This window comes from Somniosus microcephalus, chromosome 9, assembly GCF_052327205.1.
Source record: "Somniosus microcephalus isolate GS21.2 chromosome 9, FLI_Smic_1.0, whole genome shotgun sequence".
NCBI classification, from domain to species: domain Eukaryota; kingdom Metazoa; phylum Chordata; class Chondrichthyes; order Squaliformes; family Somniosidae; genus Somniosus; species Somniosus microcephalus.
Window position 1 is genome coordinate 236903286 of NC_140995.1, and position 26646 is coordinate 236929931.

The following is a 26646-nucleotide window of genomic DNA, read 5'->3' on the forward strand; positions in this document are numbered from 1 at the left end:
TCCTCCACCTTTGATGCCCTTTCCCCAGTCGAACCTTTACTAACACCCATGCTGATCACTCCCCTTGGAGTGGTCCCATCTTCGCTTCCTCAAGTCCAAAGGTGCAGACTTGAGCATATCTGATGCCAGCCCCTTGTGCTCTTTCTGAGGTTATCTTGTTCATGTGACCTACCTTGTGCTCCCTTAAGCTCATTTGCACTAAACTGCTGACCACCCAACTTCCCTTCCTGTTCCTCATGCCACCTAACATTGTAAATGGTTCTTCCTTCCCATCGACTGTCCCCCTCCTTTCCAAGACCGCTGTTAACACACCCATCTCAAAAAACCCACCCTCGACCCTTCTATTTTTGCCAATTACCACCCCATCTCTAACCTCCCTTTCTCCTCACTTTGAACGGGTTTTACCCTTCCAAATCCATACTCGCCTTTCCTGCAACTCCACGTTTGTACCACTCCAGTCAGACTTCAGTCCCTGCCACAGCACTGGAACTGCCCTAACCAAAGACGCACGTGATTTCCTCTCAAGCAAGGGTGCATTATCCCTCCTCGCCTTCTCTGAAGCATTCGACATGATCGACCACGCCATCCTCCCGGAATGCTGCCTCTCCATTGCCCAGCTCAGTAGGATTGCCCTTGCTTGGTTCCATTCATAGCCAGAGCACTTACAGCAATGGCTTCTCTTCCCACTCCCATACAGTTGCCTCCCGAGTCCCCAAGGATCTTTCCTCGATTTGTCCCCTTCCTCATCTACATGCTGTCCCTTGACAACATCATAGGCAGACATGGAGTCCGCTTCCACATGTATGCTGACAGCACACAGGTCTACCTCTCCTCTACCCCTTGAGCACTCCACTGCCTCTGTGTTGTCAGACTACATGTCTGACATTCAGTCTTGGATCAGCCTAGGTTTCTGCAGTTAAACATTGGTAAGATCGAAATCATCATCTTCTCCCCAGTCACAAACTCCATACATTTCCACTGACTCCATCCCCTGCTTAGCCACGTTCTCAGGCCGAACCAGACTGTTAACTACCTCAGTGTCCTATTTGACCCTGAGCTGAGTTTCCGGCTATATCCTCTCCATTACAAAAAATCTTCCTGTGTAACTTCACCTGTCGCCGCCCTGCCTCAGCCCATCTGCCGTTGAAACCCTCATCCATGTCTTTGTCAGCTCCAGACTCAGATAGTCCAGTGCTCTCCTGCTCGGCCTCCGATCTTTCACCCTCCGTAAAATTCAGCTCATTTAAAGATCTGCGGCCCACATCCTATCTGGTACCAAGTTCTTCTTGCCCATTTCCCCTGTGCTAGCTGGCTTTGCTCCTCCCCATCTCTCTAACCTCCTCCAGCCATAACCCCCCCCTGCCTGAAGAACACTCTGTTCCTTGACTCTTCACCCCCACCCCACCATCGGTGGCCATGCCTTCAGCACCCTGCCCCACACTCTGAAATTCTCTCCTAAACCTCTTTATCTCCACCTCCATCTCCCTTTCTTCTTTTAAGACCATTCCCTCTCCTAATGTCCCCATTGGCTTGGCGTCCGTTTCTTTGATTAACCTTTGTGGAGTGCCTTGCAGTGTTTTTCTTTGTTCAATGCGCTCCATACAGTCGTTGATGACTTGTAGAAACCTTCCTCAACAAATGCATCACCTTTGTGGCCAGGAATGGAAGTTGCATTTCATTTCAAGCAGGCACCGTTTATCCTTTGCCGCTGGTGGTTGGCACCAGGCACACCATGTAAATGGGCTGAATTCCACAATACAGTCAATGTAGCATTCACCTCGTATACACTGTAATTCATTCTCTTTGATTTACCCATTTCAGATTCCCGGGAAACTTTTGTTTTCTTTGGTAAAACGCTATCTGTGTGTCACCTCGCTGATGGACAAGTTAAATAACAGTGGGCAAGATGTGAGTGGAGAGCGCCAGGACTGCACTGCCTTGCATGTGCCAGAACAGACTCGGCTGCTGCGTGAGTTTGAATTCACCATGGCGATGGCAAACCTGATTTCTGAATTAGTCCGTGTCATGGGCTGGGACCGGAATAAACAGCCTGATCACACGATGGGATCGATAGGCGAAGAACAGCCCAGGAACATTAAATCGATATTCCAGCCACGGAGCATGACTGCCAGTAGCCTACTGATACCCCAGCCACGGAAAAAAACAGCCACTGCTTACAAAACCCGCTCAAACTTTGCCAGCCGGAGCAGCTACGTGGAATATATCCAGGAGAATTTAAAGGCGGGCATGACTGTGAAAATGCTGGAGGATTACGAACAAGTCAGTTGTGGAGATGAAGGCGAGTTTAGGTACAGCAATGATGGCACTCCCCCTGTGCAGGTAAGGATGTGCTTGATGTACCAGTGGTGTGTTTGGAGGAAGTACAACTTGGCTAAGATGCTTTTCAGCCATTATTGAAATTAGGAAAAAGTAGTAATTGGACTGAAATAACGAGAACATTGTGGAAATACGCAGTGGGTTAGTCAGCATCTGAAGGAATAAAAATCCTAAAAAGTTAGGACACAGATCAGCCCTGCACGGTGGCATAGTGGTTAGCACTGTTGCCTCACAGCGCCAGGGACCCGGGTTCGAATCCGGCCTCGGGTGACTGTCTGTGTGGAGTTTGCACATTCTCCCCGTGTTTGCGTGGGTTTCCTCCGGGTGCTCCGGTTTCCTCCCACAGTCCAAAGATGTGCAGGTTAGGTTGATTGGCCATGATAAATTGACCCTTAGTGTTAGGGGGATTAAATACATGGGGTTACGGGGATAGGGTGGGATATGTGTTGGTGTAGGGGTTACGGGAATCGGGTGGGATATGTGTCGGTGCAGGCTCGATGGGCCGAAATGGCCTCTATCTGCACTGTGGGGTTTCTGTGAGATCTGTGAGATCTGTGATCTCATTGAATGGCGGAACAGGCTCGAGGGGATTATTGGCCTCCTCCTGTTCCTATGTTCCTCATTGGAACTGTTCTTTTGGGTTTCTGTTTTAGGTTACCAGCATCACACTTTTCTTGATCATGTAATCACTGTGCCTGTTAATGTCTTGAGTCTTTTAGTGAGTTGAAGAAATCCAGGCCTTCTGTTACTGTACTGTCCGCACTTCCAACTCCGGCTTACGTATATTTTAGCATTTTGCTACATGATCAGATCAAAGGCAAAACAAATGTACCTTTTTGTAAGGCTCATCCTGCCTGAGAAACGTCTCAAAGGGTTTCACGTGAATTGTTTGTTTTTTAAAAAGTGGGCAGCAAAATCCGACAAACAGCAATGACGCGAATAACCAGTACATCGTTGTTTTGTTGTGTTGGTTGAGGGAGTAATGTTGGCAAGGAGTGTGTAATGGGATCTTTAATGCCCATCCAAATAGGTAGACAGGACCTTGGTTTAATATCTCATTGAAGGACAGCATCTCCAACACTGCAGATGAAAGCGAGCTTACAAACCTGTATTGCAGCCCAAGTCTGGGGGAAGGGGATAACTTTGCTGCTGCCCCACATTTACCCGGTACATGGGCTGCACTGCGGGGGCTCACCTTTCCATGCACCCACTGACACCAGGATATTTTAGCCTGTGTGCAGTGATGTTCAGCCATTGCATCTCACCGTCCCTCTGGAGAATGTGAGAGATGATTTTCACCACAAAAGCACAATGCTACCATCAGAAGCACAGTAAAAAGAATGGGTTTTTCTGGCCATCATTTTTAAAAGCAAAATAATCCAGTAGGTTTATTTTGACTGTGCTGCTGGCTGCGCAAGGCCCTTGTTACAGGAGCTGTCGGCTGAAGACCAATATAAAAGCAAATTAAGTATACTTTGATTCTACCCCCGTGGGTTAATTGGTTTAAATTGAGCTGTGCACACCAGAAAAGTCCCAGGCTTAATCCTCGATCTGTGCTGTTAGCTGATCCTATTGACCTGCACCCTTGGACTAGTGAGGAAAAAGTCAGCCGTGGTTCCCCCTTTTGATCATTGTTCAGTGTCCTCCTTTGGAAAGTACATGTCTATGGGTCTATAGAGGAGATCATTGGGCTCTTCTGGCGGCCTCCCTTGGGGGAATAGTGTGGCCACTTGTGAGGTATAGGAGGCTGACTGGTGCCTGTTAAACTATATCACGAGTGCCTCCATGATGGGAGAAAATTAAGGGGAAAACAAAGCATACCTCCGGTACATTGCCATCAGATGAAGAGAAAGCCTTCTGATACTGTTCCTTTAAGAGTTTGGTGTCCTATAGAGAGGGCATGTTGATCAGGTGACCTTCCCAGTCCTGTTCAGAACCACACCATGATTCTCTTCTGTTGTCAGGAAAAAGAGAAATAGTTTTATCAGTGTTTTGGTCTTTTGCAAAGAGTTTTCTGTATGCTTAATAACGATTGTATTGGCAAGTTTTCAATTCCCGGAGTTGTGGCTAGATTTGCTGTTTTTTCCAGTTCCTTGCTCGAGACCGATTCTACTCAGTCTGTCCTGCTTGACTCGAGCTTAAAGTTGATCGATATCAATGCCGAGCAAGATTCACCATTCCTCGATGCCTTTCGCACTAACTGACACCTGTGGAATGTGTCTGTAGTGTTTATCAACCGTGTGTATCCTGCAGAACGATGATGCCTGTTCTAATTGCAACAGCCGGGCCTGTTGAGAGCCTTGAATCCAGATCAGAATGTCTCCCCAATCTATAGAGTTGTTTTTCCTTAAAGAAACGCCCCTTCGGCTCCAGTTCATAAAAGGAGTTCAGTTATGCACCATTCCCCCAACAATATTGGCACTGCTGGAGTCAGGAGGTGATGTGGCCTTTCAGTTTCAGTCGCACACCTACCTAAACCTGTGCTTCCAGAATGACTCTGGTGACCTCCAGGCATGGTGAGTCTTGACAGCTCGACTGTTGTTAAGTGACCACAATGGCTCCATAACCAGCAAAGCACCAAAGTACAGCAAAATATCCCATCAGAAGTGCAACTTTTTTCCCCTCTTACCAACTTATGTTGTCCTCTCCTGAAGGCATTGATTCCTTGCTGAGATACAGTTCCACAGGTGCCTGTTCATGTGAGGGGCGATGGTGGATGTCAACAGGCTAGCCTTAACTGCCCTCCCTCCCCAGGGGCACTACTGCCAATTGAGAGAACATGGGGAAGCACAGGACCAGACAAGACTGCGATCTATCTAGCTGCTTGCAAAAGCACTGGCCACACCCTTACATAGAACGGCATAACATTTACAGCACAGAAACAGGCCTTTGGCCCAACTAGTCCATGCCACTGTTTATGCTCCTCCTCCCAACCATCAACATATATCTAATTCTCACTTACATTTTCCCATATTATCTTCCTCCATTGTCTCCTTGGTCAGTCCATTCCACACATCCATCGTCATCAAACAACTGCTAGCTCGGCATAGACTGGAGATTGAGCATGGGGTCTTATTGTTCTGTATGGTACAGCTAGTCACCAGGAAAACTCACTGAACCATTGAGGGAGAGGAGAGCGGGATTTCTGAAAGGTCACTGTGCAAGAACTGCAATTATTGACTTCAGTTTACACTTTCCCACAATAGATTGAGGAACACCATCAAAGCTTTCACAAAATATTCGCTAGAGTTTAGAAGAATGAGAGGGGATCTCATTGAAACTTATAAAATTCTAACAGGACTAGACAGACTAGATGCAGGAAGGCTGTTCCCGATGGCGGGGGAGTCCAGAACCAGGGGTCACAGTCTAAGGATAAGGGGTAAGCCATTTAGGACTGAGATGAGGAGGAATTTCTTCACCCAGAGAGTGGTGAACCTGTGGAATTCTCTACCACAGAAGGCAGTTGAGGCCAATTCATTAAATATCTTCAAGAAAGAGTTGGATATATTTCTTAAGGCTAAAGGGATCAAGGGATATGGGGAGAAGGCAGGGACAGGGTACTGAATTTGGATGATCAGCCATGATCGCATTGAATGGCGGAGCAGGCTCGAGGGGCCGAATGGCCTACTACTGCTCCTATCTTCTATGTTTCTATGTGGTTTTGGTTTAAAGGTACCAGAAACTGTGATGAAAGCAGAATCCTTAATAGCTTATAAAAAGGAAGTGGATAAATATTTAAAAAAGGTAAAAGGGTACGTGAAGAGGACTGGGTTCTGGGTCGAGGTAAATAGACCTTTGAGAGACAGCACCTGCTGTAATATTTGATGGTTATATGAATTTTCCAGCTTTATTAATGTTAATTGCTGTAAAATTTGGCTGCTGCTACTTTTCTCTCACCCTAGAAATGTTCTGTATGCCACCTTTGTGGCTATAAACTGGGGTTGGGACGTTTTACTCCGTTAAAGGCGCTGTATAAATGCAAGTTGTTTTGAGCCATGAAGCACTGTAGTAAACTCTGAGTGACGGGTACAGTGCTACAGGGAGGTTTCCATCCAAAGATCGGAACAGTTGTTAGAATTTGTTGTGAAATTTGAAAACGAAGCCCCCTGGTGCCTCAGTGTCGGAATGCACCACCTGATTTGGCATTGAGCCACAGAACCAGTCTGTGATGAGGTTACAGGCCTTCGCCACTGAGCCACAGAACCAGTCTGTGATGAGGTTACAGGCCTTCGCCACTGAGCCACAGAACCAGTCTGTGCTGAGGTTACAGGCCTTCGCCACTGAGCCACAGAACCAGTCTGTGCTGAGGTTACAGGCCTTCGCCACAGAACCAGTCTGTGCTGAGGTTACAGGCCTTCGCCACTGAGCCACAGAACCAGTCTGTGCTGAGGTTACAGGCCTTCGCCATTGAGCCACAGAACCAGTCTGTGATGAGGTTACAGGCCTTCGCCACTGAGCCACAGAACCAGTCTGTGCTGAGGTTACAGGCCTTCGCCACTGAGCCACAGAACCAGTCTGTGATGAGGTTACAGGCCTTCGCCATTGAGCCACAGAACCAGTCTGTGATGAGGTTACAGGCCTTCGCCACTGAGCCACAGAACCAGTCTGTGCTGAGGTTACAGGCCTTCGCCACTGAGCCACAGAACCAGTCTGTGATGAGGTTACAGGCCTTCGCCACTGAGCCACAGAACCAGTCTGTGATGAGGTTACAGGCCTTCGCCACTGAGCCACAGAACCAGTCTGTGCTGAGGTTACAGGCCTTCGCCACTGAGCCACAGAACCAGTCTGTGCTGAGGTTACAGGCCTTCGGTGCTGAGGTTACAGGCCTTCGCCACAGAACCACAGAACCAGTCTGTGCTGAGGTTACAGGTCTTCGCCACTGAGCCACAGAACCAGTCTGTGCTGAGGTTACAGGCCTTCGCCACTGAGCCACAGAACCAGTCTGTGCTGAGGTTACAGGCCTTCGCCATTGAGCCACAGAACCAGTCTGTGATGAGGTTACAGGCCTTCGCCATTGAGCCACAGAACCAGTCTGTGATGAGGTTACAGGCCTTCGCCACAGAACCACAGAACCAGTCTGTGCTGAGGTTACAGGCCTTCGCCATTGAGCCACAGAACCAGTCTGTGATGAGGTTACAGGTCTTCGCCATTGAGCCACAGAACCAGTCTGTGATGAGGTTACAGGCCTTCGCCACAGAACCAGTCTGTGCTGAGGTTACAGGCCTTCGCCACAGAACCAGTCTGTGCTGAGGTTACAGGCCTTCGCCATTGAGCCACAGAACCAGTCTGTGATGAGGTTACAGGCCTTCGCCATTGAGCCACAGAACCAGTCTGTGCTGAGGTTACAGGCCTTCGCCATTGAGCCACAGAACCAGTCTGTGATGAGGTTACAGGTCTTCGCCATTGAGCCACAGAACCAGTCTGTGATGAGGTTACAGGCCTTCGCCACAGAACCAGTCTGTGCTGAGGTTACAGGCCTTCGCCATTGAGCCACAGAACCAGTCTGTGATGAGGTTACAGGCCTTCGCCATTGAGCCACAGAACCAGTCTGTGCTGAGGTTACAGGCCTTCGCCATTGAGCCACAGAACCAGTCTGTGATGAGGTTACAGGCCTTCGCCATTGAGCCACAGAACCAGTCTGTGCTGAGGTTACAGGCCTTCGCCACTGAGCCACAGAACCAGTCTGTGATGAGGTTACAGGCCTTCGCCACTGAGCCACAGAACCAGTCTGTGCTGAGGTTACAGGCCTTCGCCACTGAGCCACAGAACCAGTCTGTGATGAGGTTACAGGTCTTCGCCATTGAGCCACAGAACCAGTCTGTGCTGAGGTTACAGGCCTTCGCCATTGAGCCACAGAACCAGTCTGTGCTGAGGTTACAGGCCTTCGCCACTGAGCCACAGAACCAGTCTGTGATGAGGTTACAGGCCTTCGCCACTGAGCCACAGAACCAGTCTGTGATGAGGTTACAGGTCTTCGCCATTGAGCCACAGAACCAGTCTGTGCTGAGGTTACAGGCCTTCGCCATTGAGCCACAGAACCAGTCTGTGCTGAGGTTACAGGCCTTCGCCACTGAGCCACAGAACCAGTCTGTGCTGAGGTTACAGGCCTTCGTCACTGAGCCACAGAACCAGTCTGTGATGAGGTTACAGGCCTTCGCCACTGAGCCACAGAACCAGTCTGTGATGGGGTTACAGGCCTTCGCCACTGAGCCACAGAACCAGTCTGTGATGAGGTTACAGGCCTTCGCCATTGAGCCACAGAACCAGTCTGTGATGGGGTTACAGGCCTTCGCCACAGAACCAGTCTGTGATGGGGTTACAGGCCTTCGCCACTGAGCCACAGAACCAGTCTGTGATGAGGTTACAGGCCTTCGCCATTGAGCCACAGAACCAGTCTGTGATGGGGTTACAGACCTTCGCCACTGAGCCACAGAACCAGTCTGTGATGGGGTTACAGGCCTTCGCCACAGAACCAGTCTGTGCTGAGGTTACAGGCCTTCGCCACTGAGCCACAGAACCAGTCTGTGATGAGGTTACAGGCCTTCGCCACTGAGCCACAGAACCAGTCTGTGATGAGGTTACAGGCCTTCGCCACTGAGCCACAGAACCAGTCTGTGATGGGGTTACAGGCCTTCGCCACAGAACCAGTCTGTGCTGAGGTTACAGGCCTTCGTCACTGAGCCACAGAACCAGTCTGTGATGAGGTTACAGGTCTTTGCTCCAGTGGTGCAATGGGCCTCCGAAACTTGAGACAATAATCCAGCCCTCTTGCTGTTTTGTTTGCCTGGCTGGGAAGTGTGCATTGGGAATGTTGGGTCAGGTCCGAGTTCGGTCCTCCAGACAGTAGCCCTTGGGTGTCATATTGTAGGGTGGCTGGAAAATTGCCAGGGTACCCTCGCCTGCCTTTATTACAGTCGTGACCTTATTAATGGGGGACATTTATTACAGAAACTTCCCTGTTCTCTGCCTTAGATCAGTTAATTGATTTTCTAGAAAGTTAAAATGTAAAAAGTTAGCCCTCATTCTTTCAATATGAAGCACTGAATCTACAGCATGTTTTCAGAGCATTATAGATGTGAATTCAGGATGACCTTTGATCCCCTCATTGCATTGCCATGGCAAAGTTGATGTGACTGGTCGAGTGTATTAATCAGACTCGGTAAATTTCGAATAAATCGCCAGTACATTGCTTTGAGGGCTGTGTGCAGCCCAGGTTATTTATTGACACTCTGTCATTTTGTTTGCTTTGCCTGATTTACCATTTTCCAAAGGCTCCGTTTGGTCATTCATACAACAAACTGTTTCTCTCTCCACAGATGCTGCCTGATCTGCTGAGCATTTCCAGCATTTTATGTTTTTATTTCAGTATTTTGCTTTTGTAAAAAAAATGTTCACCCTGCTTTTTAAGGCTGAATAATGGCTGTCTCGAGAGTGCTTGGAAAGTTCAGAGTAATTCCTTTTGAAATAACTGATGCCAGCTAAGCCTGGAGCAGCAGGGTGGGAAAGACCCTTTTGCTCAATCATTTGCCTGTTTCTCTTGTCTGGTGAAGGTGACGTTATAGAACAAGGAGTTGAAAAAGGAAAATCAGGAGGAAAGTGTGTTTGTCTAGTGCAGTGATACCAATGTTTTATTAATAGCCATAGTCACACTGGTGTCTTGCTTGGAGGTTAATCTCTGGAATACTCCCAGCACATGGTAACACCCGAGTGATGAAATGCTTGGGATTCCTCGTACAGTCAGCTTCTGCTTTCAATTGTGTCACTGGGCAGTTGCCAAGAGGAGGCAAAGCACTTCCAAAGAGGACGGGGAATGTATCTGATCTAAACTAAAACCCATCATCTTACTTAGGCTATTTAGCAATCCACCCAGGTCGGGTTTCTGTTTCTGTTTGCCCTATGTAGTGCATACACTCCTCTTGTAGGGAGACAATTCTGTTCTCTTAAGTTCAGAGAACCTAAACTAGACCATGGAGGAGGGTGGTGCAGTGAGGGCAAAGAGGAATAACACGCCCTGGTCAGAGAGCATGGCAGTCATGGCTTTGGCCAGGGCTGCCGGCCGGGGTGCTGCGAGTACGGTCGAAGCCGGACTGGAGGGGTTTGTGCGAGAGAGGGGGGCTGGGAGCTAATGAAGCACGTGAGGACCTTGGAGAGAGCAATATAATGGGAGCAATATTTGGAGAGGAGAGATGGGTCAAAGGTGTTTTTATTTTTAAGGGAGGGGCGAGGACTGTGTACTGTTGGCATTCAATCATTTGAAACCATGCAGCTTACCAGCACACAGCACTAGTAAGCTCCCTGCTGCCGACTCCGCCTGGCCCAGGTATTTGATTTCCAGAGAGGGCTGACTTGGTTGCAGTCCTCCATTGTCAGGTGAATCACCCAAAGGCACCCCGCTTACCTCTTATTTCCTCCTCCCCCCCCCCCCCCCCCCCCCCGCCCGGCCCTACCCTCAAGGAGGATATTAAGTTAGTCATCAGAAAAATAACCAGCATGAGTTTAAGTACTAGGTGGTAAGACTCCTCATGATTAGCATCACTATGAGCACACACATTCTGTGACCTTCCTGACCACAGCATGGACACAGACCATTATTACAAATCTAAATATTCTCGTTCCTCCATATCTTCCCCATGCCCTCTCTGCACTCATACTCTCTAGGAAACCCACCTCCTGCCTCCTCAATCTCCTCACCACTCAACTCCTGACAACTCAACCACCCAACGTGGCACTCACACCATTATTATTGACTCCTTTTCTTCAGGTACCATCCTGACTTGGAAATATATCGTCGCTCCTTCATCGTCGCTGGGTCAAAATGACGATCTGGATTCTTTTAGGCGTCAATCTGGTTCAACAATAATCGACTCGAACACTGTTTTCTCAAAGAATAGTCTTTTATTCTTTATCGGCCGAAGCACTCGGTTCTGCTCGACTACCCAGAACTCAGCCGAGTCTGGAATACCAGCTAGGAGCGAGAGCTACGGACTCCCAAAAAGTTACAGGTTATATACACTTCAAAAAGTACAAACTCATCAGTTACTACACAATTTCCCTTAGCAACACATTACCCTTCAATCACATTCTTTTGAAGACACCTTATCTATAATCTTATCACAACATCAAAGCCCATTCTTTTACGATCTGTCTTTTGATCTAACCATCGGACCTCAAGGGCCGGTGTTTGTTTACTATAGCCTAGGTCAATTTGAGTTGTCAAACCGTGATTGAGCACTGCTCAGATACCAATTGATTATCAAAGGACAGCTGACATTACATGACCTTTATTGTTCTACAATCTAAATTGTTTCAGAGCGGAACTGCCATCTCTGCAAACTAAGGCTGAAGTACCCCTTTCCGGTCTCACCTAAACTAAAAGCAATCATCCCTTACACGAAGCCATTTTGTGCCCATTCTATTTACACTGAAAGGTTCCAGACACCATTTTAATTCATCAGACTGTATTCCAATAAGGGGTACGTTTCCACATTCCCCCCTTTTATCATTCCATGATAACCATCTAAGATACCCAGTGATTCTGAGCTTCATCATACTGGTCCATCTCTACCTTACTGAGTCTATTATACTCCTCCTCCATTAATTCTTTCTCAACTTGCTCCTTTACCATCTCACTCGCTTCACCCTCTATATTCAGTAATTCAGTTTCTTCATCAGGTGATTTCCTTTGTACCATTTGACTTGGAATTACAGTTGCTCCTAATCTATTGCAGCAACAGTAAATCAGCGTGAAAGCCAGAAAAATGCACATGATTATTGCAAGTACCACCACTAACCCATGTAGCCGAGTCTGTCCCATTGATCCCAGCCATCCTCCAAGGATCCAATCAAACCAGCCACAGCCCGGGCTTAGGTTTCTTATACTGACTTACTGCGTCCCGGATATGTTTGACAATGTTGGTTACATTTTCCGAACGATCAGGGATATAAGTACAGCACTCACTTCCTATCAAGGCACAGGTTCCTCCTTGTGCTGCAAGGAGATAATCTAAGGCCATTCAATTCTGGAGGGCTACTGTTCTAATGGCTACCATTTCGGCACTCATTTCTGCTAGAGCTTCCTCAGTGTCATTGGCAACTATCTCTATTAGCCTTGCCAGGTTCCTTGTTTCATCCATCAAGGTCATTATTCCATAGGGAGGGTTTACTACACCAAAGAATCTTTGAAAAGCTCCTAGCTCTCTTATGGTCCTGGATTTCTTAAATTCATGGTGTTCCCCAATCTCATTCAAGTAGTGAATGTAGGGTACTACATAACCTAAGTAACACGAACCCGTCCAATTCCGGGGTAACCATGGGTAGGCTCTGTGACCACATATAAATTAGGTCCCATTATACGCAGTTAGATTATTACCTAGTGACTTACGAACCCTCCACCTCCATCTGATTTCCTCCCCTTCCCACGGTCCCCCGTGTGTTCTATTGGGGGCTCCGGTATGATTGAATTGGAAGAACCCTTGGCCACAGCCTTCAGTGAGTTTACATTCCGTTATGTTAACCTCTTGAAAACATTTACTGCGTCCTACTTCTGTACCGCCGGACACATTCTTCGTTAAACATATTGGCCCCTCCGGCCCACCAACCCCTGAGGTATTAACAGGAACAAAGGCTGGAGGCTGTCTATTCCGATTATAATTAGGCTGATACCACCCTTGGAAAGTGGTTAAGTCATAACCTGCCGACATCCATTTATCCCTGTCACCTTCCTGGTTGTATGAATCGTTATAATCGCCGCTGGCGTTCTGGCGCATGACCCATTCTGCCATCTCTGAGGCATTGAACGGGATGGGTCTCAAGGGAATCCCTCCTTTACTATGAATGGGAATATGACTACAGACCCAACAGCGTGTTAGGTTACTGCTTTTGGCATATTCATAGGACATGTACAAAAAGGTGTTGGTACGTAACTCCCTCCTTTTCCTAATTTCCCTTTTCTTTCTAGATCCTGAGCGTCTCGGTGGATCCCTTTCCTGCAACCATGGGTCTTTAACTAGTACCTTTCTGTAACATCCTCCATTATACATCATCCACGATTCTTTTCCTTTTTCCGAGTTAGTCCTACAAGTAAAATCAAATTTACATTTTTGGTGCCAGCATGGCAAACCCCATCTATTTCTATTGTCCAAATGTACTTCACGATGTTCCTGTTTTAATAGTCCAGTACAGAAGTCCCATTTAGTCACGTTCCAGGATCTGAAAGCTTTAAGATTCTTGTCTTTGCACTGGAGAATATCTCCTCGGCACAGGTGGACTGTTTTTCCAGGTGTGGTTTTCTTACATTTCTTTAGTCGATTGAACGCCCCGGGCGCCCGTGAGCAGGATAACGCTCAGAAGCAGTAATAAAGTCCTCATCTTGACTCTTGATGATCAATCGATACTACTTATTAACTATTAATCTGGAAAACAAAGAGCTCACACAAGATCAAAATTAAAACTTAAAAGTAAAAATTTAAAAATTAAAGATTAATTAAATATTGCTACTGTCTTATACTGTGTATACTGTAAAATCTACTATATACTGTACTGATTACTGATCATCTTCTCCCCCCCCCTTTTGATTGGTTTCTCCAATCAATTTACGGTGGTGGTGGAAGTACCGGTTTACAGTGGTGGAAGTGCACCCATGCGCTTCTTCCCTCGACCTTAGCTGCAGTTGGAGTTGTTAGTAAGACCTGATAGGGACCTTCCCACCTTGGATCTAGACTTTTACGGGTCCAGTTCTTAACCAGCACATACGAACCTGGTTCAATTTTTAGAGAACCAGATAAGTCAGGAAATTCACCATATGCAGCACGGACCTGTGAATGGAACCCGCGCAAAACCTTAGTAAGAGCCAAGACATAGGTTGTCATTTCCTCAGTCATATGGTGAAAATGCACCGTGGTAGGAGCATTTTGGTTCCAGGGAGTCTTGAGTGGTCGACCGTAGATAATCTCAGCAGGTGTAAGTCGTGCTTTACCCGCTGGTGTAGTGCGACTTTGAAAGAGAGCTACCGGAAGCAATTTCAACCAAGTGGAGCCGGTTTCGGCTACCAATTTAGCAAGTTTGTTCTTCAGAGTCTGATTGGCCCTTTCGACAAGTCCTGCAGCTTGTGGTCGATGAGCACAATACAATTGCTGATGAATGTTCAACTGAGTACAAAGTTCCTTGTTCACTTGGGCAGTGAAATGAGGACCATTGTCAGAACTTAACCGAGTTGGAATACCATACCGAGGTATGATCTCTCTCAGCAATACCTTAACAACAGTAGAGGCTTTATTGTCTGTGGTTGGATATGCCTCGATCCATTTACTGAATACATCCACAATGACAAGTACATATTTGTAACACTGACATCTTTCCAACTCAATGTAGTCCATTTGCAGGGTCTCAAAGGGACCCTCAGGCAAAGGGGTTTTTCCCCATTCGCAAGGCACTCCCGTTCCGGGGTTGTGTTGTTGACAAATCAGGCATCGATCGCTAATGTTCTGTGCTATAGCCTGAAGTCTTGGATGCCACCAAGTACTTAGGAGCAAATCACTAACTGCCCTGGCACCACAATGAGTTGCAAAGTGTACACATTCAATAACCCATAAAGCTAGCTCATCAGACATACAAGTCTGTTCTGCGGGAGTAGTCCAGAGTTGTAATACAGGGTTATATACACATCCCAATTCTCTCCACAAATGCTTATCACTATCAGGAGCGTCCTCCTGCAACTTAATCACCTCTTGGATGGTTGGCATTAGTTTTTCCGAGGGAGACTGATTCTTTTTTGAATTTTTAGTCTGCCTCATCATTTGGGGCACAATCATTTGGTGACTCCTAGAAGCATTTTTGGCCGCCTCATCAGCGCGGCGATTTCCTGTATCTACCGGGCTTTGGCCAGTGGTATGGGCAGAGCATTTGATCACCGCTATCTGTTTGGGGAGTAAAAGGGCTTGCAAGAGATCTGAGACTAACTGACGGTGAGAGATCAAACTGCCCGAAGAGGTCAGAAATCCTCGATTTTTCCACAATTGTCCAAAATCATGAACTACTCCAAAGGCATATCTAGAGTCAGTATATACATTGATTCGTAATCCTTCTCCCAAAGTACAAGCTCGTATGAGTGCAAACAGTTCGGCTTGCTGGGCAGAAAAAGGGGATTCAAAGGCTGCTGATTCGAAGGTGACACCTTCCTGATTTACAATTGCATAACCAGAAATTCGTTTTCCCACCTCATCAACAGAAGAACTGCCATCCGTATACATGTTAATATCGGGATCTGCAATAGGAGTGTCAGACAAATCAGGTCGGACTGAGGTATCTTCTTTAATGAGGTGTAAGCAATCATGGCTTGGTTCATCACTCTCGGAGGGCGGATGTGCAAGGAAACTGGCAGGGTTGATAGTGCTACAGTGTTTAAATGTGAGCCTGGGATTGTTCAATAAGTATATTTCGTACTTATTTTGCCTGGCAGTAGTCAGGTGTTGGGTCTGCAATTGCCCCAATAACGCAGTGACTGAGTGAGAGCTATACACAGTAATGTCCTGCTGAAGTGTCATGTTAGCAGCTGACTGTAGACTGTTGTAGATGGCTGTAAGGATCTGGGTGCAATAGGGATATCCTAGAGCTACCGGATCCAGTTTTGATGAATAATAAGCTACTGGTCGATTCTTATCTCCATGCTTCTGGGTCAATACTGCTGTTGAGCAATCGTTCATTACTGTGCAATATAACTGGAATGGCCTATCATACAGGGGTCGTCCAAGGGCTGGTGCTTGGACCAGATCCTGTTTTAATTCCTCAAATGCTTTCTCTGCCTCCGGTTCCAGCTCAAACTCTCCCTCTTTAGTCGTGTAGGGAGTCAGAAGTTTGGTTAATACTGCAATATTAGGTATCCACTGTCGACAATAATTAACCATTCCCAGCCACTGCCTGATGTTCCGAGGGGGTCAGTACTTGTTGGATTAAAGCCCATAAATCTCGGGATTCAGCGTTGTACACCTGAATGGTGGTTCGTAAAAAGTCCACAAATTTTTGAGGCGCTTTGAGGCGATCCGGCGCATTAGTTAGGATAGATATTAATTCATTAGGCTTCCATGGGAAGAATACATCTATGGTGGGGTGAGCTGCGGCAGCAGCCTGATCTGGGTTTGGCATTTTTCTCACTGGAAGGTTCCTAGGTGGGTTACCGGAATGATTTTTGGATTCTGACTCATGATCATCAGAAGGTGATAAATCATTTTCTGAATCGGTAAAGTCACTACATGACTCAGTGTTGTATTCCTGAGTGGACTTATGTTGTACTAACTGTCTGAATCTTTTCTTGTTTATCCGTTTGTTTTCCTTCTTTTTCTTCTTGTCACTCCGGGTAGGAGTATAATTGGGCACAGGGCCTGTCTGTCCTGCCATTTGTAACCGGGTCCGACCACTTATGTGATCAGTAAAACCTGTGGCCCCAACGGTTGAGGTAGTTGGGGGTATTCCTGGAGTGAATGGGGGACTATTTACGGAGAGGGTTACTGGAGGAGTAATATTAGACGTCGGTGGTGTGGCCGACGTTGGAAGGGGGGGGGGTAAATATAGTTGTACTGGGGTGGCTGAGGAGGTGGCGCAGTAGGGGTTCTGTATGTCCAATTATCTAAGTCCTCATCTTCTCCATCTCCCTCTGTCAACCTAAGGCCAACCATTGAACTACGTAGTTCATTTTGATCCTTTTTATTTGGCGCCTCTTCAGATTTTGACCTTTTCCCATGAGCACATTCTCTCTTAAGTACTTCAACGGGTTTAAGATTCCCTCCTTCGGTTAACTTTATTCCTAATTTAACAGCATTCCCTTGCCAGCTGGCTAATAGGGAACTGTCTTTAATTTCTTGGCAGTACTGTCGCCAGAGTCCAATTAGTTTTTTAGTCTTACTTCCCATGTTCTTTTTCCAAATCATTTCTTGAGTTCGCTTAACCATTTCTAAACTTTTGGGACCCCCTAGAGGCCATTGTTCGCTGCCTAACTCTTTATTTAAACCCCCTGAGAGTTGTCTCAATTGTTGGGCTTTGTCCGGATATTGGTCGCATAATGTTCGTAGGGCACTGCCCTCGTCACTCGTTGTGTCTAGGTAATTACCCATGGTTCTTACACTAAGGGCTCCTTTTCAGGATTAGAAGAGTTACGTTTTACAATTATCTCATATGTTTCACAGATACCGGCACACAAAACTAAACACCACAATACAATAAGTACAACAGTTAGACCAAACAAAAATACACAGTGAGTCGTCTATATTCGTCAAATCGTAATTTTAGCCTCTGTCACCGCCTGGTACAGGTATTCTTAAACCCTAATTATTCTAATCGTAATTTTAGCCTCTGTCACCGCCTGGTACAGGTATTCTTAAACCCTAATTATTCTAATCGTAAATTTAGCCTCTGTCACCGCCTGGTACAGGTATTCTTAGCCTAATTATTCTACTTATACGACCCTTATCTTGCACTCCCCGAGTACAAGTTGCTCGAGCTCTAGAGTCCCCGACTCTCTTTTTTACTCTCTTTCAAGTATTCTTTTTCTCTTCTCTCTTGGAATCTAAAGTCACTACTTATCTACTTTTTAGTCCAATCGGAGCCTGAGCGGACCAAGTGATATACGAGGTTGTCGCGTTACTCGACTTGGACACTTATTTCCTAAGTTTACACAGTATTCGCCAGATTGACCCGGATTTCGTCGGGACACCACACGAGAGTTAGCGAGTGGCCAAACTTTTATCGGACTTACGGATCAGAGGAAAACCAAAGTGGTAAAATTTAACTATACTCACTCTGGGGGCCCATTTCCTCCGCTCGCGTCCAAGACTAGTTCGGTTCTTGGTTCGCTCTTTCTCGGTGATCATCCGTTGAAATCCCACTTCTGACACCAAATGACGATCTGGATTCTTTTAGGCGTCAATCTGGTTCAACAATAATCGACTCGAACACTGTTTTCTCAAAGAATAGTCTTTTATTCTTTATCGGCCGAAGCACTCGGTTCTGCTCGACTACCCAGAACTCAGCCGAGTCTGGAATACCAGCTAGGAGCGAGAGCTACGGACTCCCAAAAAGTTACAGGTTATATACACTTCAAAAAGTACAAACTCATCAGTTACTACACAATTTCCCTTAGCAACACATTACCCTTCAATCACATTCTTTTGAAGACACCTTATCTATAATCTTATCACAACATCAAAGCCCATTCTTTTACGATCTGTCTTTTGATCTAACCATCGGACCTCAAGGGCCGGTGTTTGTTTACTATAGCCTAGGTCAATTTGAGTTGTCAAACCGTGATTGAGCACTGCTCAGATACCAATTGATTATCAAAGGACAGCTGACATTACATGACCTTTATTGTTCTACAATCTAAATTGTTTCAGAGCGGAACTGCCATCTCTGCAAACTAAGGCTGAAGTACCCCTTTCCGGTCTCACCTAAACTAAAAGCAATCATCCCTTACACGAAGCCATTTTGTGCCCATTCTATTTACACTGAAAGGTTCCAGACACCATTTTAATTCATCAGACTGTATTCCAATAAGGGGTACGTTTCCACAAAAATCCTGGAACTCTCTCCCTAACAGCACTGTGGGAGTACCTTCACCACACGGACTGCAGCGGTTCAAGAAGGCAGCTCACCACCACCTTCTCAAGGGCAATTAGGGGTGGGAAATAAATGCTGGCCTTGCCAGTGACGCCTACATCCTGTGAATGAATAAAAAAGAATCTCTCCTTGTATTTTAACCCTTGGAGTCCGGGTATCATTCTGGTAAACCTACGCTGCACACTCTCCAAGGCCAATATATCCTTGCTAAGGTGTGGTGCCCAGAACTGCTCACAGTGCTCCAGGTGTGGTCTAACCAGGGCTTTGTACAGCTGCAGCATAACTTCTACCCCCTTGTATTCTAGTCCTCTAGATATAAAGGCCAGCATTCCATTAGGCTTTTTGATTATTTTCTGTATCTGTTCATGACTTTCAAAAGGGAATTGGATAAATACTTGAAAGGGAGAAAATTTCAAGGCTCTGAGGAAAGGAAAGGTGAGTGGGACTAATTGGGAAGCTCTTTCAAAGAGCCAGCACTGGCACGATGGGCCAAATGGCCTCCTGTGCTGTATTATTCTCGGCCATTGCTTCAGAAAGTGCTGCATAATAATGTATATGTAACTAGCACAGCAGTTTAATTCTTCATTGTTTGAATTTGTTAAACTACGGTGGCCGTTTTAGCCGATCCAGTTCTGGTCTTGTGTTCCCACTACTGGAGAGATTAGAGCAGTAAAGGCATGCAGCTATAAAATCCCTCCTTTAGATTCAGGCCCTGTGATCTGGAACCACACGCTCAGGCGCACCTTTCCTGATTGTGATGGACAAAGTTCACTCCTGAGAACCACGGTGCAGCTGTTCAAAGACAAAACAATACTTTTTAAAGCCTAAACCAGAATGAGTTTTCTGTAGAACTTCTGGAAGAAACCTAATGTAAATGAAAGAAAACGTTGCATAAATGTCTGTCTTCAACAGCAAACAGGATACATACTGACAAACTGCTTCTCCAATTGCTGCTTTATATATTCCATGTTAGTTCATGGATAACACCCCCAACAAATGTAACTGCTTCAACCTCCTTTGCTCTAATGGAAACAAATCCAGCTTCTCTAACCTGTCCTTGTAGTAGAATGGATAGCTCGCTGGCTTCAAAACAGAAAGCAGAGAATGGGAGTAAAGGGCAGCTATTCAGAGTGGCAGAAGGTGGGAAGTGGGGTCTGACCAGGATCAGTGCAGGGACCACTGTTCACAATTTATATGAACGATTTAAACTTTCGAATCACAAACACAATTTCTAAATTTGTGGGCGACACCAAATTGGCGGGGATAGTTAATACTGAGGAGGTCTGCAACAAATTACGCAAAAAATTAATAAACTTGCAGAATGGGCATATAATTGGCAAATGAAATTCAACACAGATAAATGTGTGGTATTAAAACATAGAAACATAGAATATAGGAGCAGGAGTAGGCCATTCGGCCCCTCGAGCCTGCTCCGCCATTCAATGCGATCATGGCTGATCATCCAAATTCAGTACCCTGTCCCTGCTTTCTCCCCATACCCCTTGATCCCTTTAGCCTTAAGAAATATATCTAACTCCTTCTTGAATATATTTAATGAATTGGCCTCAACTGCTTTCTGTGGTAGAGAATTCCACAGGTTCACCACTCTCTGGGTGAAGAAATTCCTCCTCATCTCTGTCCTAAATGGCCTACCACTTATCCTTAGACTGTGACCCCTGGTTCTGGACTCCCCGACCATCGGGAACATCCTTCCTGCACCTAGTCTGTCTAGTCCTGTTAGAATTTTATAAGTTTCAATGAGATCCCCTCTCATTCTTCTAAACTCCAGCGAGTACAAGCCTAATCGTCCCAATCTCGCCTCATACATCATTCCTGCCATCCCAGGTATCAGCCTGGTGAATCTTCGCTGCACTCCCTCCATGGCAAGAACATCCTTCCTCAGATAAGGCGACCAAAACTACACACAATACTCAAGGTGTGGTCTCACCAAGGCCCTGTACTACTGCAGCAAGACATCCTTGTTCCTGTACTCAAACTCTCTCGCTACGAAGGCCAACATACCATTTGCCTTCTTAACCACCTGCTGCACCTGCATGCTTACCTTCAGCGACTGGTGCACAAGGACACTAAGGTCTCGTTGCACTTCCCCTTCTCCCAATCTATTGGCATTCAGATAATAATCTGCCTTCCTGTTTTTGCCACCAAAGTGGATAACCTCGCATTTATCCACGTTATATTGCATCTGCCATGCTTTTGCCCAATCACCCAACCTGTCCAAATCATCCTGGAGTTTTCTTTTATTCATTGATGGGATGTGGGCGTCGCTGGCTAGGCCTGCATTTAGTGCCCATCCCTAATTGCCCTTGAGAAGATGGTGGTGAGCCGCCTTCTTGAACCACTGCAGTCCCTATGGTGTAGGTACACCCACAATGCTGTTAGGAAGGGAGTTCCAGGATTTTGGCCCAGCGACAGTGAAGGAACGGCGATACAGGTCCAAGTCAGGATGGTTTGTGGCTTGGGAGGGGAACTTGTAGGTGGTGATGTTCCCATGCGTCTGCTGCCCTTGTCCTTCTAAGTGGTAGAGGTCGCGGGTTTGGAAGGTGCTGTTGAAGGAGCTTTGGCGAGTTGCTGCAGTGCATCTTGTAGATGGTACACACTGCAGCCACAGTGCGCCGGTGGTGGAGGGAGTGAATGTTGAAGGTGGTGGATGGAGTGCCAATCAAGCGGGCTGCTTTATCCTGAATGGTGTCGAGCTTCTTGAGTGTTGTTGGAGCTGCACTCATCTGCCAACCAGTTCTCTATCCAAGTCAATACCTTGCCCCCAATCCCATGTGTTTTAACTTTACACGCTAATCTCTTATGTGGGACCTTATCGAAAGCCTTCTGAAAGTCCAAATACACCACATCCACTGGTTCTCCCTTATCTATTCTACCAGTTACATCCTCAAAAAATTCCAGTAGATTAGTCAAGCACGATTTACCTTTTGTAAATCCATGTTGACTTTGTCCGATCCTGTCACTGTTTTCCAAGTGCTCTGCTATTACATCTTTTATAATGGACTCTAGCACTTTCCCCACTACCGATGACAGGCTTACCGGTCTATAATTCCCCGTTTTCTCTCTACCACCTTTTTTGAATAGTGGGGTTACATTAGCTACCCTCCAATCCATGGGTACTGTTCCAGAGTCTATAGAATGTTGGAAGATGATCAGCAATGCATCTACTATTTCTAGGGCCACTTCCTTCAGTACCCGGGGATGTAGATTATCATTACATTTTGGTAAGAAAAATAGGGAGGTCACATATTACTTATAAAATAGGAATCTAAATGGGGTAGAAGAGCAAAGGGATCTCGGAGTACAAATACACAAATCACTAAAAGTAGCGACACAGGTTAACAAGGCCATAAAAAGCAAACCAAGCACTAGGGTTTATTTCTAGAGGGATAGAATTGAAAAGTAGGGAAGTTATGCTAAACCTGTATCGAACCTTGGTTAGACCACACTTAGAGTACTGTGTACAATTCTGGTCCCCATATTATAAAAATTTTATAGAGGCACTGGAGAGGGTGCAGAGAAGATTTACAAGGATAACACCAGAAATGCGAGGGTATACATATCAGGAAAGAATGAACAGGCTGGGTCTCTTTTCTCTTTGAAAAAAGGCCTAATAGAGGTCTATGAAATTATGAAAGGTTTTGATAGAGTGGATACAGAGAGAGTGTTTCCACTTGTGGGGAAGAGCTTAACTAGAGGCCATCAATATAAGATAGTCACCAAGAAATCCAATAGGGAATTCAGAGGAAACTTCTTTACCCAGAGAGTGGTGAGAATGTGGAACTCACTACCACAGGGAGTGGTTGAAGCGAATCGTATCGATACATTGAAGGGGCGGTTAGATAAGTGTGTACAGGAGAAGGGAGCCGAGGGTTCTGCTGCTAGTTAGATGAGGAAAGACGGGGAGGCTTGAGTGGAGCATAAACACCGGCATGGACTGGTTGCCCAATGGCCTGTTTCTGTGCTGGATATCCTAGTAATACGGAGGGCGAGGCCATTGGAGGGATTTGAAAACAAGGATGAGAAATTTAAAATCGAGGCATTGCCGGACTGGGAGCCAATCATTGTTTTAAAATGATATACGGATATTTAGTCTGACTGGGCCATCTGTATTAGTGGGGCCCTCCTCTTGAGGGAGGCACTTGTGGTGTTTTTAATCCTTGTGGTATAGGGCTCTTGCCCAGTGCCACGTCACAGAGCCAGACTAAAGAGGTACTGGGGTGAGGCACTGGCTAACATCTGGCACCAATGGAACTGTACTACAGCATGAGTGACAGCTTTAGGGGAGAAGTGGGCAATAGAAACAGGAGGTTTGTGCCAGCCTGATGCTGATTTATAGCCCCGAGGTACGATGTGAGGGGGCCGAGGTGACAGCTTTAGGAGAGTAGTGGGCAATAGAAACAGGAGGTTTGTGCCAGCCTGATGCTGATTTATAGCCCCGAGGTACGATGTGAGGGGGCCGAGGTGACAGCTTTAGGGGAGAAGTGGGCAATAGAAACAGGAGGTTTGTGCCAGCCTGATGCTGATTTATAGCCCCGAGGTACGATGTGAGGGGGCCGAGGTGACAGCTTTAGGGGAGAAGTGGGCAATAGAAACAGGAGGTTTGTGCCAGCCTGATGCTGATTTATAGCCCCGAGGTACGATGTGAGGGGGCCGAGGTGACAGCTTTAGGGGAGAAGTGGGCAATAGAAACAGGAGGTTTGTGCCAGCCTGATGCTGATTTATAGCCCCGAGGTACGATGTGAGGGGCCGAGGTGACAGCTTTCACCCCAGAGTGAATGGTGAGAACTTTTTCCGGACCTGAAACCCTCACACCAGAAGTTTGCAACAAATCTAACTGCAGCAGAAGTGAAAACTGGCCACAGGACATGTCGGCCAACTGCAGGCTTTAATGACCCTGGCGGGTCTCCCACCTTGCACCCTCTAAACTTGAGCAAATTAAAACTCTGCTGCCCATATCCTAACTCGCACCAAGTCCCGTTCACCCCTCACCCCTGTGCTCGTTGACCTACGTTGGCACGCTGTCTGGCAACGCCTCAATTTTTAAAACTCATCCTTGTTTTCAAATCCCTCCATGGCCTTGCCTCTCCCGATCTCACTAACCTCCTCCAGCCCTGCAACCCTCTGAGATCTCCGCGCTCCTCCAATTCTGGCCTCTTGCGCATCCCTGATTTTCATCGCTCCACCATTGGTGGCCATGCCTTTAGCTGCCTTGTCACTAAGTTCTGGAGTTCCCTCCCTAAACCTCTCCACCTCTCTCCCTTTCCTCCTTTAAGAAACGCCTTAAAACCTCCTTCTTTTCCCAAGCTTTTGGTCACCTGTCGTAATATCTCCTTATGTAGCTCTGTTAAATTTTATTTGATAAAGCTCCTGTAAATGCGCTTTACTACGTTAAAGGTGCTATATAAATGCAAGTTGTTGGTCAGAAGAATCTCGAGTTTTCACGACACTTGTAAAATGTTGGTGATGGATTGGTCACTTTCCAATTCCTTAGTATTCTCTGACTTTAAGCTGCAGTGCAGCCTCTAAACGCCAAGCCCCAGAGAGCGTCACATCCAGCCCTCTGGTGCTGGCAGTGCAGCCTCTATACGCCAAGCCCCAGAGAGCGTCATATCCAGCCCTCTGGTGCTTGCAGTGCAGCCTCTATACGCCAAGCCCCAGAGAGCGTCACATCCAGCCCTCTGGTGCTGGCAGTGCAGCCTCTATACGCCAAGCCCCAGAGAGCGTCACATCCAGCCCTCTGGTGCTTGCAGTGCAGCCTCTATACTCCAAGCCCCAGAGAGCGTCACATCCAGCCCTCTGGTGCTTGCAGTGCAGCCTCTATACTCCAAGCCCCAGAGAGCGTCACATCCAGCCCTCTGGTGCTGGCGGTGCAGCCTCTATACGCCAAGCCCCAGAGAGCGTCATATCCAGCCCTCTGGTGCTTGCAGTGCAGCCTCTATACTCCAAGCCCCAGAGAGCGTCACATCCAGCCCTCTGGTGCTGGCAGTGCAGCCTCTATACGCCAAACCCCAGAGAGCGTCACATCCAGCCCTCTGGTGCTGGCAGTGCAGCCTCTATACTCCAAGCCCCAGAGAGCGTCACATCCAGCCCTCTGGTGCTGGCAGTGCAGCCTCTATACGCCAAGCCCCAGAGAGCGTCATATCCAGCCCTCTGGTGCTTGCAGTGCAGCCTCTATACTCCAAGCCCCAAAGAGCGTCACATCCAGCCCTCTGGTGCTGGCAGTGCAGCCTCTATACGCCAAGCCCCAGAGAGCGTCATATCCAGCCCTCTGGTGCTTGCAGTGCAGCCTCTATACTCCAAGCCCCAGAGAGCGTCACATCCAGCCCTCTGGTGCTTGCAGTGCAGCCTCTATACTCCAAGCCCCAGAGAGCGTCACATCCAGCCCTCTGGTGCTTGCAGTGCAGCCTCGATACTCCAAGCCCCAGAGTGTGTCACATCCAGCCCTCTGGTGCTTGCAGTGCAGCCTCTATACTCCAAGCCCCAGAGAGCGTCACATCCAGCCCTCTGGTGCTTGCAGTGTAGCCTCTATACTCCAAGCCCCAGAGAGCGTCACATTCAGCCCTCTGGTGCTTGCAGTGCAGCCTCTATACTCCAAGCCCCAGAGAGCGTCACATCCAGCCCTCTGGTGCTTGCTGTGCAGCCTCTATACTCCAAGCCCCAGAGAGCGTCACATCCAGCCCTCTGGTGCTTGCTGTGCAGCCTCTATACTCCAAGCCCCAGAGAGCGTCACATCCAGCCCTCTGGTGCTGGCAGTGCAGCCTCTATACTCCAAGCCCCAGAGTGTGTCACATCCAGCCCTCTGGTGCTTGCAGTGCAGCCTCTATACTCCAAGCCCCAGAGAGCGTCACATCCAGCCCTCTGGTGCTTGCTGTGCAGCCTCTATACTCCAAGCCCCAGAGAGCGTCACATCCAGCCCTCTGGTGCTGGCAGTGCAGCCTCTATACTCCAAGCCCCAGAGTGTGTCACATCCAGCCCTCTGGTGCTTGCTGTGCAGCCTCTATACTCCAAGCCCCAGAGTGTGTCACATCCAGCCCTCTGGTGCTTGCAGTGCAGCCTCGATACGCCAAGCCCCAGAGAGCGTCACATCCAGCCCTCTGGTGCTTGCAGTGTAGCCTCTATGCGCCAAGCCCCAGAGAGCGTCACATCCAGCCCTCTGGTGCTTGCAGTGCAGCCTCTATACTCCAAGCCCCAGAGAGTGTCACATCCAGCCCTCTGGTGCTTGCAGTGCAGCCTCTATACTCCAAGCCCCAGAGAGCGTCACATCCAGCCCTCTGGTGCTTGCAGTGCAGCCTCTACTCCAAGCCCCAGAGAGCGTCACATCCAGCCCTCTGGTGCTTGCAGTGCAGCCTCTATACTCCAAGCCCCAGAGAGCGTCACATCCAGCCCTCTGGTGCTGGCAGTGCAGCCTCTATACTCCAAGCCCCAGAGAGCGTCACATCCAGCCCTCTGTTGCTTGCAGTGCAGCCTCTATACTCCAAGCCCCAGAGAGCGTCACATTCAGCCCTCTGGTGCTTGCAGTGCAGCCTCTATACTCCAAGCCCCAGAGAGCGTCACATCCAGCCCTCTGTTGCTTGCAGTGCAGCCTCTATACTCCAAGCCCCAGAGAGCGTCACATTCAGCCCTCTGTTGCTTGCAGTGCAGCCTCTATACTCCAAGCCCCAGAGAGCGTCACATCCAGCCCTC

At 47.6% G+C, this 26646-nt stretch overlaps 1 protein-coding gene across 4 annotated transcripts in view; it reads left to right on the forward strand.

The window, feature by feature from the left end:
- cul9 (cullin 9) overlaps positions 1-26646 on the forward strand; it is a 401996-nt gene that overhangs the window by 140080 nt on the left and 235270 nt on the right. For all 4 annotated transcript variants that reach the window (XM_085998049.1, XM_085998046.1, XM_085998048.1 and 1 more), the window contains one exon: positions 1822-2340. In XM_085998049.1, the coding sequence (XP_085854175.1) occupies positions 1822-2340 (519 nt within the window). The remainder of the gene's footprint in view (positions 1-1821; positions 2341-26646) is intronic.